Here is a 15,772-nt window from a genome sequence, read left to right on the forward strand (position 1 = left end):
ACCTAACACGTTCGCTAGATATTATAGCCTACGTGTAGAGCCGGTCTCCTCCCGTGTTCTCACCCTAAACGGGTAGAAGCACCGAGAGGCCCGGCTCTGTCGGCTTGCTGCACCCTACTGTGCACCCTTATTGCTCCAGAGTGAAAAACCTGTTGAGTCCTCCAAAAACCCCTCGGCCCGGACATGGCGGAGCGTCCAGGTGCCAGGCCTTTATCCGCTGAATCCTTGAGAACCGGATCTGGGCTGGGTTCCATATGTGTGACCCTACGGGGATCCCATATGTGTATATTTTCCACGGCTGCTCCTAACGGAAGCCCGTGTCTTTCCCTTGGGCTTAGTCACCCACTATCTCATATGTAGTACAGCCTTCGGGCTAGTCCATATGTATTCCCCACATAACTCCTTGAAGTAAGTGGCTTCCGCAGCGTCCTCCTTCCTAACTGAAGGGCACGCTTTCCCAGTGTTATCCAATAATCTCACTGTATGGGTTATTACGGAACAACAGTGACAGATACACTCTGTGTGTAGCCTCCTATCGTCCTTCTAGGCAAGAAGGTGTAGAGGCTTGCATGGGGCGCTGGATGGGGTGCAGCAGCTGTGGCGCTTTGGTAGGGATTCCTATTGGTCAGTCTGACCTACGTTGTAGTGACTGACCGATAGGGAATGTCTCGGTTACATATGGTAACCCTCGTTCCCTGAGGGAGGGAACGGAGACGTAGGTCCCGTCGCCACATCTGCTGCCGCCCGCCGGGGGGCCAGCTTTTTCAGGTTTGGCTTCTCAGCAAAAAACTAGTGTGCAATCAAACAGCTGCTTGTTAAATACCCGCGCTGCGAGGCTGCACAGCTGATGCAAATGATTGCACGCCAATGTGCATTGGCTTGTTTAGTTTCACTCGAAGTAGATTGGCCTCTCTAGCGAGATTCCTATTGGTCAGTCTGACCTACGTCTCCGTTCCCTCCCTCAGGGAACGAGGGTTACCATATGTAACCGAGACGTTTTCAAGTATTGAAATCTGGCAACTGTAAGCATGAACGCTCGTAAAAACAGCCAATGTGTTGTCGTCTCCTTTATTTGACAAAAACAAGTGGTTTTGGTCAAGTTTTAATTTTTTTTAAACACATTTCAGTCTCGTATTTTTTCGTCTACGATATTGCATGTTGTTGATATAGTCACAGTTATTGTTTAATGACGTGGGTGTCGTCTCTCATCGTCTTAGTCAGGGGAAAAAAGGTCGTCAACGAACACCTGGAAAAGGGATTCCTGAATATTTTTTGGAACTAATAATTGAGTTGTATCTTCTTTTGTCTGGGCGTCTTGTGCCCCCCGGTACAACCTGTCCCTTATTATGGCAAAATAGGGAAAGAAAAAGCAGCTGATCAGGCTGGAGCAGCTGTCCATCGATGGCGTGGACCCTTTCAAATGCATGCTTGAGCGTTTCATCACAGACTACTACAGAGGAAAGTCCAAACTCAGGCGGCATTAGCTCCACCCTCGTTCTCGTTTCCTCTGAGGTGATCTGTGACGGTCCTGCGACAGCATCCCCAGCCTCTCCTCTCCCTAGCCCTATCGCCCAAGAAGCATCCGCACAAAGAATTCCCAAAAATCTGGAAAAAAAATGCCCAATCCGTTCCCAAAATCAGCGGATGCCTAAAGTGGGGATTAACCGCCCCCTTTACTCTATGCCTTTTCCCCTTGAATTGTATATTAGCAGGCATTAGAGGGTATTCCACCACATTGCTGTGCACACACCTCACCTTAACCTTGCGGCTCATATCCAATGCCCTGTTTTGTATTAGGTATTGATGAATGGAGGTTTGGTTACAGCCTGAATCCACCAAAGCCTGATATTTACCCCCCTTAATACTAAGAGGTATTAGGTACTGCCCATAAAGAAAAAGAGGGAGAAAGGCTGGAGAGAGAAACAGCCGGAAGGGGCTAGTCGACCCCTGGGCGTGCCACCAGATGGAACTCTGCAAGCTGGAGGGCCAGATTCAGCGACGCTGGGCGATGGCACTGGACCCACTCAACAGTCCTGCGTGGCAGCCGAGCGATGAACTGCTCCAGCACTACTGCTCCAGATCGATTATTTCCTCGGCATCGTGAGTCTGTGTTAGCAGCCACTTGCGGCAAGTGTCCCGGAGCTGTTGGGCCATTATGAAAAGCCGACGGTCATCCTTCAGCTCCACTTACCTGAAGGTTCTCCACAGGCAACTGTTGGGCTGCTAACTGTGCCTCCACCGGGCAGCAGTGGGATCAGGAGCACCGGCCATTGGATGCGAGCCTACCCACATGCCTCCGCTATCTTCTCAAACAGGTCCTGTGGGCCTCCGGGTAATCCTGTGGACCCATTTTGTCCATGGGTCATTTTGTCCTCGTATTTTTATCTGATAGCATTGGACAGTTTCTTTCTGTTAGTTCACCAAGATCCAATCAAAATGTAGCAAACTTTTGTCCACTGTTATGGACAGAGAGGGGCCTGGCCATAAACTGTGCCCTGGAATGTGCTGTTCACCACACCAGTGATCACACGCTCCTGATCACATGCACTTAAGCATTTTCTGAAGTTTATTGGAGAATTTTTATTTTGGGCCATGGTAATCAGAATTTCTTTTTAGCAAAATTTGGCCAAAAATGTTTCTCTGACATTATTCCATTTGTTTTCTAGCTTTACTGCCTGGATCTTCTATGGGATGACAATATCAGGTCTTCTGTATTTAAAAATCAAGAAACCTGACCTTCCCAGGAAAATTACGGTGAGAACACACATTCATGATCCATTCATTAACCCATTCATTCATTGCAAATGTGTGTTATTGCATTTATCCTTGTGGGAAATTAAATTATCTCTCATAGAGCCGACTCTTTTAAGTGAACGGTGAGAGTCGGATCCCATCTGAGAGCTGATTTCCTATTTTGTATATTAATACTAGACAGAATATTATGATTATCCTTTCGTTACACTGCTCAGCCACACGTAGTCCATACACTAACTGAATGTTATTTTTGATGTGTATTTGTGTGCGATCACATGTGATGAGGACATTATCCCGCCACTCCTGATTCGTCGCACGCACATTCACATTAACATAACATTCAGTCACTGCATGGAGTTTGTGTGGTCGAAAGATCATCCTAAATATCGGGTCAGAAAACAAGATGAGTTACACGCAAACTAAGTAGCATGGATGCATTTTAATAATATAGACAACATAAAGGCAGAATGTCGAATTTGTAAGGTAAAAATATCACATTGAGCAGGGTCTACTAACAACTTTTAACAACCTTATTTGTTATATGTTCTGTTTTAAGTGTGATTTGCTTAGAAGTTTTATTTTGGATAGTTCAGTATAAATTAAATGTTCAATAGCCTAAACATGTGTAATAGTTTTTATGGTTTTTTTTACCAAACATAATGTAAAATTTAAGGTTTAATATAATTACATTGAATAATTTAAGATTATGGGCCCTATTTTAACGATCTAAAACGCAAGTGTCAAGCGCAAAGCGCAAGTAACTTTGTGGGCGGGTCTTGGGCGCTGTTGCTATTTTCCCGGCGGGATAAATGACTCTTGCGCCAGGCGCAAATCTAAAAGGGGTTGGTCTGAAGTAGCTTCATTATTCAAAGGTGTGGTTTGGGCGTAACGTGAAATAAACCAATCAGAGTGTCATCTCACATTCCCTTTAAGAGCAGGCGTGCTTGTTCTAAAGCGGATTCCATTAATAACGGCGGATTTGCCAGGCGCGCGCCAGGAGCGGTTCACAGCCGAGGAGAGCAACGTTCTCGTCAGGGCCGTAAAACACAGAGAAGTGACATTGGGGATGGGAGAAACCCACCCAAATTAACTTCTGTTAAACAGGCGTATGATAATTTGGGTAAATGTGTGAGCTACATGTATGCTTTTATAATAAATTGTCTATCTATCTATCTATCTATCTATCTATCTATGATCTATCGTAATAATGTATGATTTGCAAAAATGAAAACTGCTGCTTAGATGAGAGAATCAAAGTGTATGTGCGTTGTGCACACGCTACATTGATTATGGCCAAGCATGCGCCCTTAGAACCCGGACCAATTTCCCCTTATAGGAAAATTATGGGGCACATAAAACAGACTAAATGGACCACTTAAAACATGTTTCTGCAGTTTTATTTAAAATACAACCACTCCTTGTCAAAGTTCTGTAATGTGACATATATGTCACATTGGGCGTTTATGATACATTTTTAATGTTACATATATGTCACATTGGGCTTTTATGTCTCATTTGTAAAAAAAAAAAAAAATTGTCAGTTTTCTTGCTAAATAACATTTTCTTCTGTTTATTTTCTTTTCCACAACATTTTCAAAATTATAACTTTTCTGGGAAGATAAAAAAAAAAAAAAAAAAAAACTTTTTCAGAAGTAATAGTTTTTGCATTTTATTTGCTTTGCCACATATTTCAAAACCACATAACTGTGACCATAACTGTGACCTTTTCAGGTATACGGTTTAATCAGAAATCATTTTTTAGATTATTTTTTCACAACTCGAAAATGTGCAAACTGAATAAAAATAAATAACTACCTCACACTGGAGGTCAACATGTTGAACATGCATGTAGTGCAATAACATAGCAAAATTCTACCTTTTCAGGTATACGGTTTAACCAGAAATACATTTTTTGATTATTTTTTCACAACTCTAAAATGTGCAAACTGAATAAAAATAAATATGGTGTTTTATACCATATGTTGCATAGCTGTTTTAGTTACAAACAGGTACATTAGATTACAATTAGGTAAATATTTTCAAAATACATTTCATTAAAGGGTAAACCCTAAACCAACTTTTTTTAGTTAATGATCTGTAAGACTGGGGCTTTATTATTGCTGTTCATTGAATTTTTTGGACATTTGGGTATAAAGTGTTTTAATTCTACAATATATGGTGTAAAAACGATATATAGTGCTGCCCTCTTCAGGTTGAACGGTGGCTACTGCAGTTGAATGTTCCTATTGGACGTTGTGGTGCCCTGTGATGTAAGCAGGCACAGCTCTGCAGATGTCTGTTAGCGAGGCGCCATGCGCCCAAGAGGACGCCACACTCTGGGTGGAGTGGGCGGTCACACCAAGGGGGCACGGTCGACCTTGCTGCTGGTAAGCCAAAGCAATGGTGTCCACTATCCAGTGAGACAACCTTTGCTTGGAGAGAGCCTTTCCCTTCAGCTTCCCACCATAACAGACAAAGAGCTGGTCTGAGGTCCTGAAACACTGCGTTCTGTCTACATAGATGCGAAGAGCACGTACTGGACAGAGCAGTGCCAAGGCTGGGTCTGCCTCCTCCGGGGGCAGCGCTTGCAGGTTCACCACCTGGTCCCGGAAGGGAGTGGTAGGAACCTTGGGCACATATCCAGGCCGGGGTCTCAGGATCACGTGAGAGTAAGCCGGCCCGAATTCCAGGCACGCTTCGTCAACGGAGAATGCGTGCAGGTCCCCTACCCTCTTGATGGAGGCCAATGCAATCAGAAGCGCTGTCTTCATTGACAGGAAGTTAAGCTCGACCGATTGCAAAGGCTCAAAGGGAGCACTGCGCAGGGCAGTTAAGACCACTGCGAGGTCCCAAGAGGGTACGAGAGGAGGGCGAGGAGGATTCAGTCTCCTCGCTCCTCTCAGGAACCTGACGATCAGGTCGTGCTTCCCCACCGACTTACCTTCTATAAGATCATGCTGTGCGGCAATAGCGGCGACATAGACCTTGAGGGTGGAGGGAGACAGCCTTCGCTCCAACCCTTCTTGAAGGAAGGAAAGCACGACGCTGATCGAACATCTCCGGGGGTTTCCTCGGTGAGAAGAGCACCAGTTGACGAAGAGGTTCCACTTCAACGCATAGACGTGTCTCGTGGACGACGCTCTAGCGGAAGTGATGGTAGCCACCACCGCTGGTGGTAGGGTACTCAAACCTGCCTCGTCCCGTCCAGGAGCCACACGTGGAGGTTCCAAAGATCGGGACGAGGGTGCCATAGGGTGCCCCATCCCTGAGAAAGGAGGTCCTTCCTCAGAGGAATTGGCCAAGGAGGTGCTGTCGCGAGGAGTACAAGTTCGGAGAACCAGGTCCGGGTGGGCCATCCGTGCCGAGCGTGCCCTCGGTCAGGGAATAATACAGGGCGCAATGGGTCGAGTCGTGAGAGGCATCTATCTGTGCGTCCCCGAACTGCTCCCAAATCAGCTGAACCGACTGGGGATGGAGTCGCCAATCTCCCGGGAGGGGCTGAAGCCGTGAGAGCTCGTCGGCTGCACAGTTCAGGGCTCCGGGGATATAGATGGCACGAAGCGACCTCAGATGCTTCTGACTCCATATGAGGAGGTGGCGGGTGAGTTGCGACATACGGCGGGAGCGCAGACCACCTTGGACGGTTGATGTACGCTACAGTGGCGGTATTGTCTGATCGGACTAGTACGTGTTGATTCTTGAGCACGGCCCGGAAGCGGCGCAGAGCAAGACGTACAGCCAGCAACTCGAGGCAATTGACGTGCCATAAGCGGTGGGATCCTGTCCAGGAGCCCGCAGCAGCACGTCCATTGCACATGGCGCCCCAGCCCGTGGCAGAGGCATCTGTCGTTACAACAACATGCCAGGAAGCTCGTTCCAGGGGCACACCGGCCTGTAGAAAACTGAGGTTCGACCACGGGGTGAAGGTCTGACGGCAGGTCGGAGTAACTGTTACTCGGAGGGTGCCGTGATGCCATGCCCACCTCGGAACTCGGTCGCGAAGCCAAAGCTGAAGCGGTCTCATATGAAGCAATCCGAGCGGCATTGGCTGCAGATGCCATATGCCCCAGGAGCCTCTGAAAAAGTTTCAGTGGAACCGCACTCTTGCCCTCGAACTGTCTCAGGCAAGTCAGCAGTGACTGCGCGCGCTCGCTTGTAAGCTGCGCGGACATGGCGACCGAGTCGATCTCCATACCGAGAAAAGAGATCCTCTGCACGGGGCAAAGTTTGCTCTTCTCCCAGTTGACCCGAAGGCCCAGACGGGCTACATGGCGGAGCACCAAGTCCCTGTGTTCGCAAAGCTGATCTCGAGAGTGAGCTAGGATCAGCCAGTCGTCGAGATAGTTCAGAATGCGAACCCCGTGTTCCCGGAGAGGAACAAGGGCTGCCTCGACGACCTTCGTGAAGACGCGAGGAGACAGGGCTAGCTTGAATGGGAGAACTGCGTACTGATATGCCTGCCCCTCGAAAGCAAACCGCAGGAACGGTCTGTGTCGAGGGAGAATGGAGACATGAAAGTAGGCGTCCTTCAGATCAATCGCTGCAAACCAATCCTGGTGCCGCACACATTCGAAAACGCGTTTGGCGGTGAGCGGCTGTGAAGGGAGGGGTTCAGAACGCACAGATCCAGGATTGGCCGTAACCCACCGGTTTTCTTCGGGACAATGAGGTACGGGCTGTAGAAGCCGGACCTCATTTCGGCTGGAGGGACAGTCTCGATCGCACCCTTCGCCAGCAGGGTAGCAACCTCCGCTCTCATGATAGGGGCATTGCCACCGACCATAGTGGAGCGGACTCCCCTGAAGCGGGGAGGAGACCGCGCGAACTGAATCGCGTAGCCGAGCCTGATCGTTCGTGCGACCCAGCGGGACAGGTTGGGAAGCTCTAGCCAGGCTCCCAAGGACTGAACCAGCGGGGTCATGCGAACCACAGACTTCCCGTCGGTGGAGCAGCATAGACCGCGTCCTGACAGAGGAGACCAGGGAAGGACGAACGTTCCACGGGGGTCTGCTCTGCCAGGGGTCTGGTGACAGAGGAGGATGAGAGCGGCACGGTCCGGGGACGGCGCGCACTGTCATCCGGCTCTGGGACAGAGGAGGACGAGGGGTGCACGGCCCGGGGGCGGCGCACCGTGTCGTCCGAGAACTCTGTGTGCTCAGAGACGGGAGAGTCAGTTCTTTCTGAAAATAAGGATTCTTCCCCGGCCCTCCACCAGGGAAAGGAGTGGCCCTGCTACCAGCTCCTGGAAAGAACTGAGTCCCATCTCTGAGGAGCCCATCTCAAGAGCGCCGCTTAACCCGGCGTATAGCGGGGGGCGTGGCTGGAGAGGGCTGTGGCGTCCCCCTGCGGCTTCCAGAGCCAGCCCGGGTGAACGGGCGGGGTGGGAGCCGCAGGAGGGCGCCTTCGGCGGTGGGCAGACTGAGGGATCTGCTCGGACGGCGGGGCCGTCGGGGCAGAATAAGCCTCAGTCTGCTCGTGGGCGGTTGAGAACTGTTGGGCAAAGCCCTCAACCGCACCGCCGAAGAGGCCGACCTGGGATATGGGGGTGTCAAGCAGATGGGACCGCCCAACATCCTGCACATCAGACAGTTTCAGCCACAGAATGGTGGACATCACCTGACCCAGGGAGCGTACGGCCACTTTCGCCGCTCGGAGAGCAAGGTCAGTGGCGGCGTACAGCTCATTGAAGAGCCCTGGATCAGTCCCGCCCTCGTGCATGTCCGTGAGCATCTGGGTCTGGTAGACCAGCAGAATGGCCATGGCATGCAGTGAGGCGGCTGCCTGTCCTGTAGCGCAATAGGAATTCGCCACAAGTGTAGACAAAAAACTACAGGCTTTGGACAGGTGCTTAGCACCTAGAGGAAGCACTCTGAGGACACAGTAGCATCGCAACAGAGCGTTCAACCGGGGGGACCCCAGTGTACCCATGGGCAGCGGCCCCGTCGAGGGAAGGAAGGGCGGAGGAGATCAACGAGGGATCGCTGGAAGACATGGGGGTCTTCGAGGATTTCGAGATCTCCTGATGCACATCCGGGAAGAAAGGCATTGGAGTGGACGCCGACAGGAGTCAGCGGCCACACCCAAAACCAATCGTCCAGCAGCGAGCGCTCGGACAGGGTGAAAGGTTCCACTCTAGTCCGATGCTCGCAGCGGCCCGGGAAAGCATGGCCGTCATCTCAGGATCTGACTCGACAAATGCCATATGCACACCCGAAAGTGGCAGCACTGTCGAATCTTCATTTCCTGAAGATTCTAGCCCGCCCTGTGATGCTGCGATGGACAACAGATCCGATTCTGGAGCGTCAAGGGAAACCCGCGGGGCATCCGAAAATAGACCCGGGGAATCCCCTGAACACTCGCGGGTTGCGTCACTGAAGAGGGGGGCGTAGTCCACAGACAAACAGTTGGCGGATTTGTTCCACACTCACACCCTCAGGTCACCCTGGCCACCAGCCGAAGTAGCACCTCACGTGGAGAGTGTTAGATCGGGGTGTGGATGAGGGGACTCTCTCTCTAACGAGATCATTGAGTCTCGACCGTAATGACGCGATGGTCACGTTCCCGCGGGGAGAACGTGAGTCATCCACAAACACTGCTCTAGCGTGATCAAGCCCAAGCACGCAGAGCAGAGAATGTGCCCATCAAAATCGGAAATGAGTCGACCGCAACCAGAAATGCACGGGCGAGCCGTCTTTAAAAAGACGTGCCGCGTGCAAGCTCTTTTGTGAGAGGAGAAAAAAACTCCGCGATGTTGAAGCGAGCAGGGAGAAACACACTCATTGGCAGATCACTGCACAGATCAGCAGGCAATGTGAACTCGCTGCAGATCGCCGTCACACCAACACCGGAGAGAGTGGCTCGTCTCGTAGACTGAAGTCAGAAATGGCTGTGGAGTGAAGAGATGCACTTGGCTCCGAAGCGAAAACATGCCTATTTGCTGCCAGCGTTCTCCTTTAATACCCACAAGGTGAGGCGGAGTTACGCTATGCAAATTCCGCAGACCCATGGCATTTCTTTGCCATTGGCTCGTTTTGTAGTACTCGAAGTCGATAGGCTTCCTAAGCGAAACCCCATTCGTCGTCATCCGACGGAACTCGGAGTGACAACGAAAGGGAACTCTGCACTCAATTGGATAGACCTACAACCAATCAGAGCAACGCAGTAAGTGTTTTTTTTATGAGCTACGCAAAGTCAACAGAACTACACGCACGCTGGAAGAAGTAGTAAAATAACGAGTGTTGCTTCTTTTACTTGGTCCTCCATGAGTGCCACCAAAGGAGAAACCACACCGACCACAGGGTTTTCATTGTGTCCCATCTTCATAGTGACCATCGGAGCCAGCTGATAAAATAAACTTTTGCTGAATCTCGTAGGAAGGACGGCAAACACATCTTTCCGATCAACAAATGCCTTGATTGCAGTTCTCTGTTCGTCTTTTAAAATGAATGCGCTGTCGATTTCTTTTACAACAGACGCGATAGCGGAGTCTATACATCTCAATTCTCCAGCTGCAGTCAACTTTGAGGGAAACCAGTTCAACCCAAGCGCTCTTTGATAACGTGATGATTACGTAACTGCAGATCATCTGTCCATCATCGGATAAAGCCCGCCCTGGCAATTTGATTGGCCCGACTAATTCTGAACCGATCATAATTACTCCTCAATGGATCGAGTCCAGACCGAACTTCCCGACCAAAAAATGTTGTGGGCGGGGTTCGGGCTGGCATCCAGGCTAGAACCTAAGCTGATTTGACAAAAGATTTGTGAAAATATGTTTTACAGTGCAGTGGCAGACAGCACTCAAAATGTACTGATTTAAACTGCTTATCCGAGTGAATGACAGAGACATAGAAACAGTTATTTCGCTCTATTAAATAAAGACCCAGCAGCTGATTGCAACATGTATAACCTTAGAGTAAAGGGATTTGTGTTTTTGATGTCACGTTGAATTAAGAGGCAAATTGATTGATTCATGTTCTGCTTTTTGTTTTGTTTTTTAAATAGAAAACAAAAAAAGGAATGGTTTAATATAGGGCAGATTAAACATATTGCCAATTTAGATGATTACACTAATATAAGGTTTGACTATATTCTAAATTAATATTAATGAATATGTTTTTAATATTCTAAATGTTTTTAATCATCTCCGCCCCCCTCGAGGGGGAGTACCGACACTTTATTTTTTCCACTTCAAGCTCTGTGTACAAGTTTATATAACAATAACACATTAAAGGTTCAATATGTAAGAATTTGGTATCAAAATATCCAAAAACCACTAGCACAGTGTTATACATTTCTTTCAATTGTGTACTTACATTATCCTAAATGTTTCCAAGAATTTGTAAATGGCGACAGATGTGGACAACTGCGTTATGTTTAGCGGCATGCTCACGCTGTTGTTGTTTCGTTCAAACATTATGGATCACGGCAAGCAGACTTTGGGACAAAATGGAGATGGTCCTCACTGCAGACCATGAAATCCAGGGGGAGGAGTTGGATTCAGATCCAACTCCTCCCACCTTACATACCTAAACCTACCCATCTCCACCCCCTGATCCCTAACCCCACCCCTAATCCTACCCATCTCCACCCCTTATATCTGGATCCAACTCCGCCCCCTGGATCTCGTGTACTGCAATGAGGTGCTACTGACAAAATGAGAAATAAAACGAGGATCAATATCGGCGTGGCATTTTCGAGATGCCGGGACTCGCGTCTGGCGCTGATATCTGTCTGTCATTAGCAATTGTGACCTGCTTCTTCATACCACAGTCATGTTAAAAAACATGAATGTTTTCACTCATCCATAAACATTATTAGATCCATCAGCATGACGGCAAGTTCCATGATTCAGCTTATCACTGCGTCATCAATCTACGCCTTTGTTATTGTAAGAGGTTAGCGACCCGTAGCGGTGAAAAAAATTACGTATTGTAGCTTTAACTAATGTGACCGGTGCATCTGATCGCATTCTTCTTCTAGGGTAAATTCAAGGCTTATTTCTTACACAATGTGTAGTATATAGTACAAAAGGTATAACCTGATGAAGCTTGATTCTTTGTTTAACGAGGTGATGGGGGTGTTAGCCATCACTGCATGTGGGTACGACCACATTGCCAATAATGGTCTCAGACGGGAAAGACTGTACCTCTCGTTGGTTTCATATGGATTACATAGTCAAGGAGTATTGTTTTCGATTTGATTTCATTTAAAAGTAGACATTTCAAGCTTTCTATAAAACATACAGAAGGCCTATCTCTGATGTCTGTGTGGCAAGTACATGTTGAGTTTCGGTTCATTTTTGTGATGTGTTCCAGAAAGAAGTTCACAGAGTACAAAGTTTTGTTGTGAATGTGAGCATACACAAATAAAAGTTTACAGTTTTGAATGATTAATCCCTTTTATCTGTAAGACCAAATCTGATAGAGTACTTAAAGTTCAGCTGCATTCTCTCCGCTCTTATCATGAAAAAAATGATACAGCAGGAACCAATCAGCTGTGCCCTAATAGAGAATGATGTGATTGCAAGCAGGTTGAGTTTAGGACCTATTAGCCTGCGCCATCTAGAGTGTCATGACAGAGCTTTGTATTTATTTTGTAGAAATGGACAATCCAAGAAGAAACATTGAAAGTACCAGTAAAAAACTGGACTGGATTTCAAACTAACAAACTAGTTTTGTTTTTCCAGTGGGCATTATGACGTGATAAACATTGACAGAAAAGTAAGCTAACATTCAACAAATGTCTTTCTGTATACCCTTCCAAGGTACCCATAATTATTCCAATCTTGGTGTTGCTGGCCGCAGTGTTCCTGGTGCTGGCTCCCATCATTGATGACCCTCAGATTGAGTACCTCTATGTGATCCTCTTCATACTGAGCAGCTTTATGATTTACATCCCTTTCATTCACTTCAAGCTGTTCCCAGGATTGTTAAATAAACTCACAGTCTTCCTTCAGCTTTTCCTAGAGGTGGCACCAACTGCCAAAAACCTGTAATGCTAAGGGAACAGAACTGTTAATTGAGTGCATTTTAATTTCATATGTTATAGGCTCTCACAATTCTAAATGCAATATGTGTGATATATAAAAGAGAAAAATAAATGAAATCAATTCATTATATTCTTCTAATCATATGACTCTCAATGTAATGATGATTGTTTTTACTGGATGTATGAAAGTCAAAATCTAAATCTGAATAATTGCTCATTTTTAAGAAACAGATGGTAAGGTTAAAAAGTAAAACAATTATTAAACAATTCTTAATTTATCTTTTGGTAACACTTTACAATAAGGTCACATTTTCAACAATGTTAGTTTTTCTCAATCGATTTGACACATTTCTCCAAATGTTGCTCTCAAAACAATTAACACGGCAAACTAAACACTCTCTTATGTTGACAAAACATTTCAGTATTCACTGCATAATGAAGCACTGCATTTTATTCAAGTAATGCATTTATCAAAAATAAATAGTAAAATCAAAACTACAAGTGTGTTCTTTGTTGATTTGATGATATTTTCAGCTGTAGATACACAAATACAGAATTAAAATACATGTTTTTCTTGTTCTAGAATTGTGACCTTCAAAGTTCATTAATAAAAAAAAGTACTTAAATAAATAAATGTTCTGCAATCATTGACTTAATAGCAGACTTAATAGATCTTGCCTCTCATTTACATCTGGTCGTGGTCAAAGAATTTCATCAACATCACAGCATTTTCATGAGTCATGGATTGTGGGGGGAAAAAAGGAGTGAATGCTGGATCCATATTTTCCTCAATTTCTCCACAGGCCTCTTCCATCGCTTGAAGACTTACTTGGTTGTAAGCGTAATACTTTCCTTCTCCAAGAGGAGAATGTGCTGGAAGGAACACCATACTGAAATGAGGGTGATGCTCAAACCACTCTTGCAGACTGAAATTGGAAATTTTCCCAAACTAGTCAAGTCAAGTCACCTTCATTTATATAGCGCTTTTCACAATATAGATTGTTTCAAAGCAGCTTTTCAGTGATAATAGGAAATTAAAGTAACAGAGATTGTTTTGTCTTTACAGCAGCTCTAAGCTCAATAACTCTAAATTTATTGTTCAAGCTAAAGTTAGTTTTTGATTGATTCATTTCCATTGCAAAGATCATTAGTTATTAACTTAGGGGATGCTTACACTACACCGTTTTAACTGAAAACAGAAAACTTTTAATGTGTTCTGGCCGTGCATTTGCACGTTAACAGTGTTTGGTGGCTCGAGAACGCAAACTTTGAAATAGGTTCCAAGGTGCAAATTTTGAAAAAAAAAATTTACCTTTATCATCTCCGTGTAAACTTAAAAACGTGGATCTGTGAAAACTAGGGCTGTTTTCGACTAAGGATTTTCATAGTCGAATCTGATTCGTTAGATTTTGCCGTAGTCGACTGATAGTCGAACCTTTTTTTTTTCTTTTTTTTTTAGATAGCAGCTGGACGTTCGGTTGAATAACTGTTCGTCTGTTATATAAAATTACATATTCATAAAAACATTTCACAAATGCAAAACACAATTCGTAGACATACAACTGTGCACAAAAACGTCTCAGGTTACAAATGTAACCTTTGTTCCCTGAGAACAGGGAACGAGACAATACGTCATCGACGTTATGGGGAACGCCTCAGGCGTGACAGGTGTCTGAAATCACTATCAAATCACGTCAATCATATTGACCGGCGACAGCCCGTGAATCATTAGCGTGAATGATTAACGTGCGACCTGGAAGTATATAAGGGCGCCTTGCAAACATGACAAATCACCTTATCGTCTGAAGGGACTGTACGGCAGGCAAGCCCCGAGGCATGGCAGGGAGACGTATTGTCTCGTTCCCTGTTCTCAGGGAACAAAGGTTACATTTGTAACCTGAGACGTTCCCTTTCGAAGGGAACTCAACAATACGTCATCGACGTTATGGGGAACGATATACCCACGCCGCCATGCTGAGGGGAGTGAATGCCCTCAGGCAGTGACAACTGTCAGAACCAGCAATTTCAAATGAAACGCTAGAACCACTCACCGTCAGGTCACACTGGGCTGTCAGTCACAGCATTCCCTACGGTCATAGCCCAAGCTATAAGCCTAGCAGGAAAACCTCCATAAACATGTTTAAATGAAAGGCCTACCTGGGCCTGCTCAAAGGCCTAGGACCACAACTTCAATTAGAAGGGGTCCCTTCTAGGGAATGTGGCTAGGGAACCCGAAGGAACCCCAGCCAGTCACTATTCAGGGGAACGTACTCACCCCGAAGTGCCACCAGGACAGCCTGACCTGGTGTCAGAGCATAGACACTTAGTCTGGCCACTTCCTGTCTGTCCGAAGACAGAGCCTCTGGACACTTTGCCTTAAGTAAGGCATCCAACCCGAGGGACTGCGAAGCTGGCAGTGAACCACTCGGCCCGGATCTCAGAGACGGGATATCCCGGAGAGTATGACTCAGCAAGTGCTTTCCAACCCTTGCTAGCGAGGGGAGTTTCTCTACTCAATCCACGGATCAACCCAGTGTCTGTGTTTCAAAACACTGAGGAGGCCTGTGAAGGCCTAAGGACTGATCTAACTGGGAGGCCTCACGAGAGGCCTACGACCGTCTGACCAGACTCAGGAGTCCGCGTGCTCACAGTGACCCTCAATGAGGGGAGCATATGGTCCCCCTGGTAGGCAAAACCAGGCTGTAGGCAGGAAAGAGGTTCCGAGAGGGAACCAGCAGCAGAGAATGAACACTTCAGTCGAGCCAGGGCGCAAGCTCGCCTTCAGCAGCTGCCTGATAAGGCCAGCTGAAATGATAGCAAGAGGCCACTAGCTTCCTGAACCCAGCACCGCTAGGGAACCACTCACAAGGAGGCCTGGTGAGGCCTACTACCTGATAGCAACAGTATGTGGTCACCTACAGGGAGGCCTAGAGAGGCCTACTACCCGATAACGATAGTATGTGGGGAACTCACCCTCAGGGAGGCCTGGTGAGGCCTACTACCTGATAATCACAGCATGTGGGAACTC

The 15,772-nt window shown here is 46.9% G+C and overlaps 1 protein-coding gene across 2 annotated transcripts in view; it reads left to right on the top strand.

Moving 5' to 3' along the window:
- Positions 1-12,837, top strand: part of zmp:0000001267 (b(0,+)-type amino acid transporter 1) — a 65,856-nt gene extending 53,019 nt beyond the window's left edge. For both annotated transcript variants that reach the window (XM_056255934.1, XM_056255935.1), the window contains exons 5-6: positions 2,667-2,754; positions 12,521-12,837. In XM_056255934.1, the coding sequence (XP_056111909.1) occupies positions 2,667-2,754; positions 12,521-12,751 (319 nt within the window). In that variant the 3' untranslated portion in view covers positions 12,752-12,837. The remainder of the gene's footprint in view (positions 1-2,666; positions 2,755-12,520) is intronic.
- Positions 12,838-15,772: the final 2,935 nt, after the last annotated feature.

Source organism: Rhinichthys klamathensis, unplaced genomic scaffold, assembly GCF_029890125.1.
Source record: "Rhinichthys klamathensis goyatoka isolate OS25496 unplaced genomic scaffold, OSU_Roscu_1.1 h1tg000123l_1, whole genome shotgun sequence".
NCBI classification, from domain to species: Eukaryota; Metazoa; Chordata; class Actinopteri; order Cypriniformes; family Leuciscidae; genus Rhinichthys; species Rhinichthys klamathensis.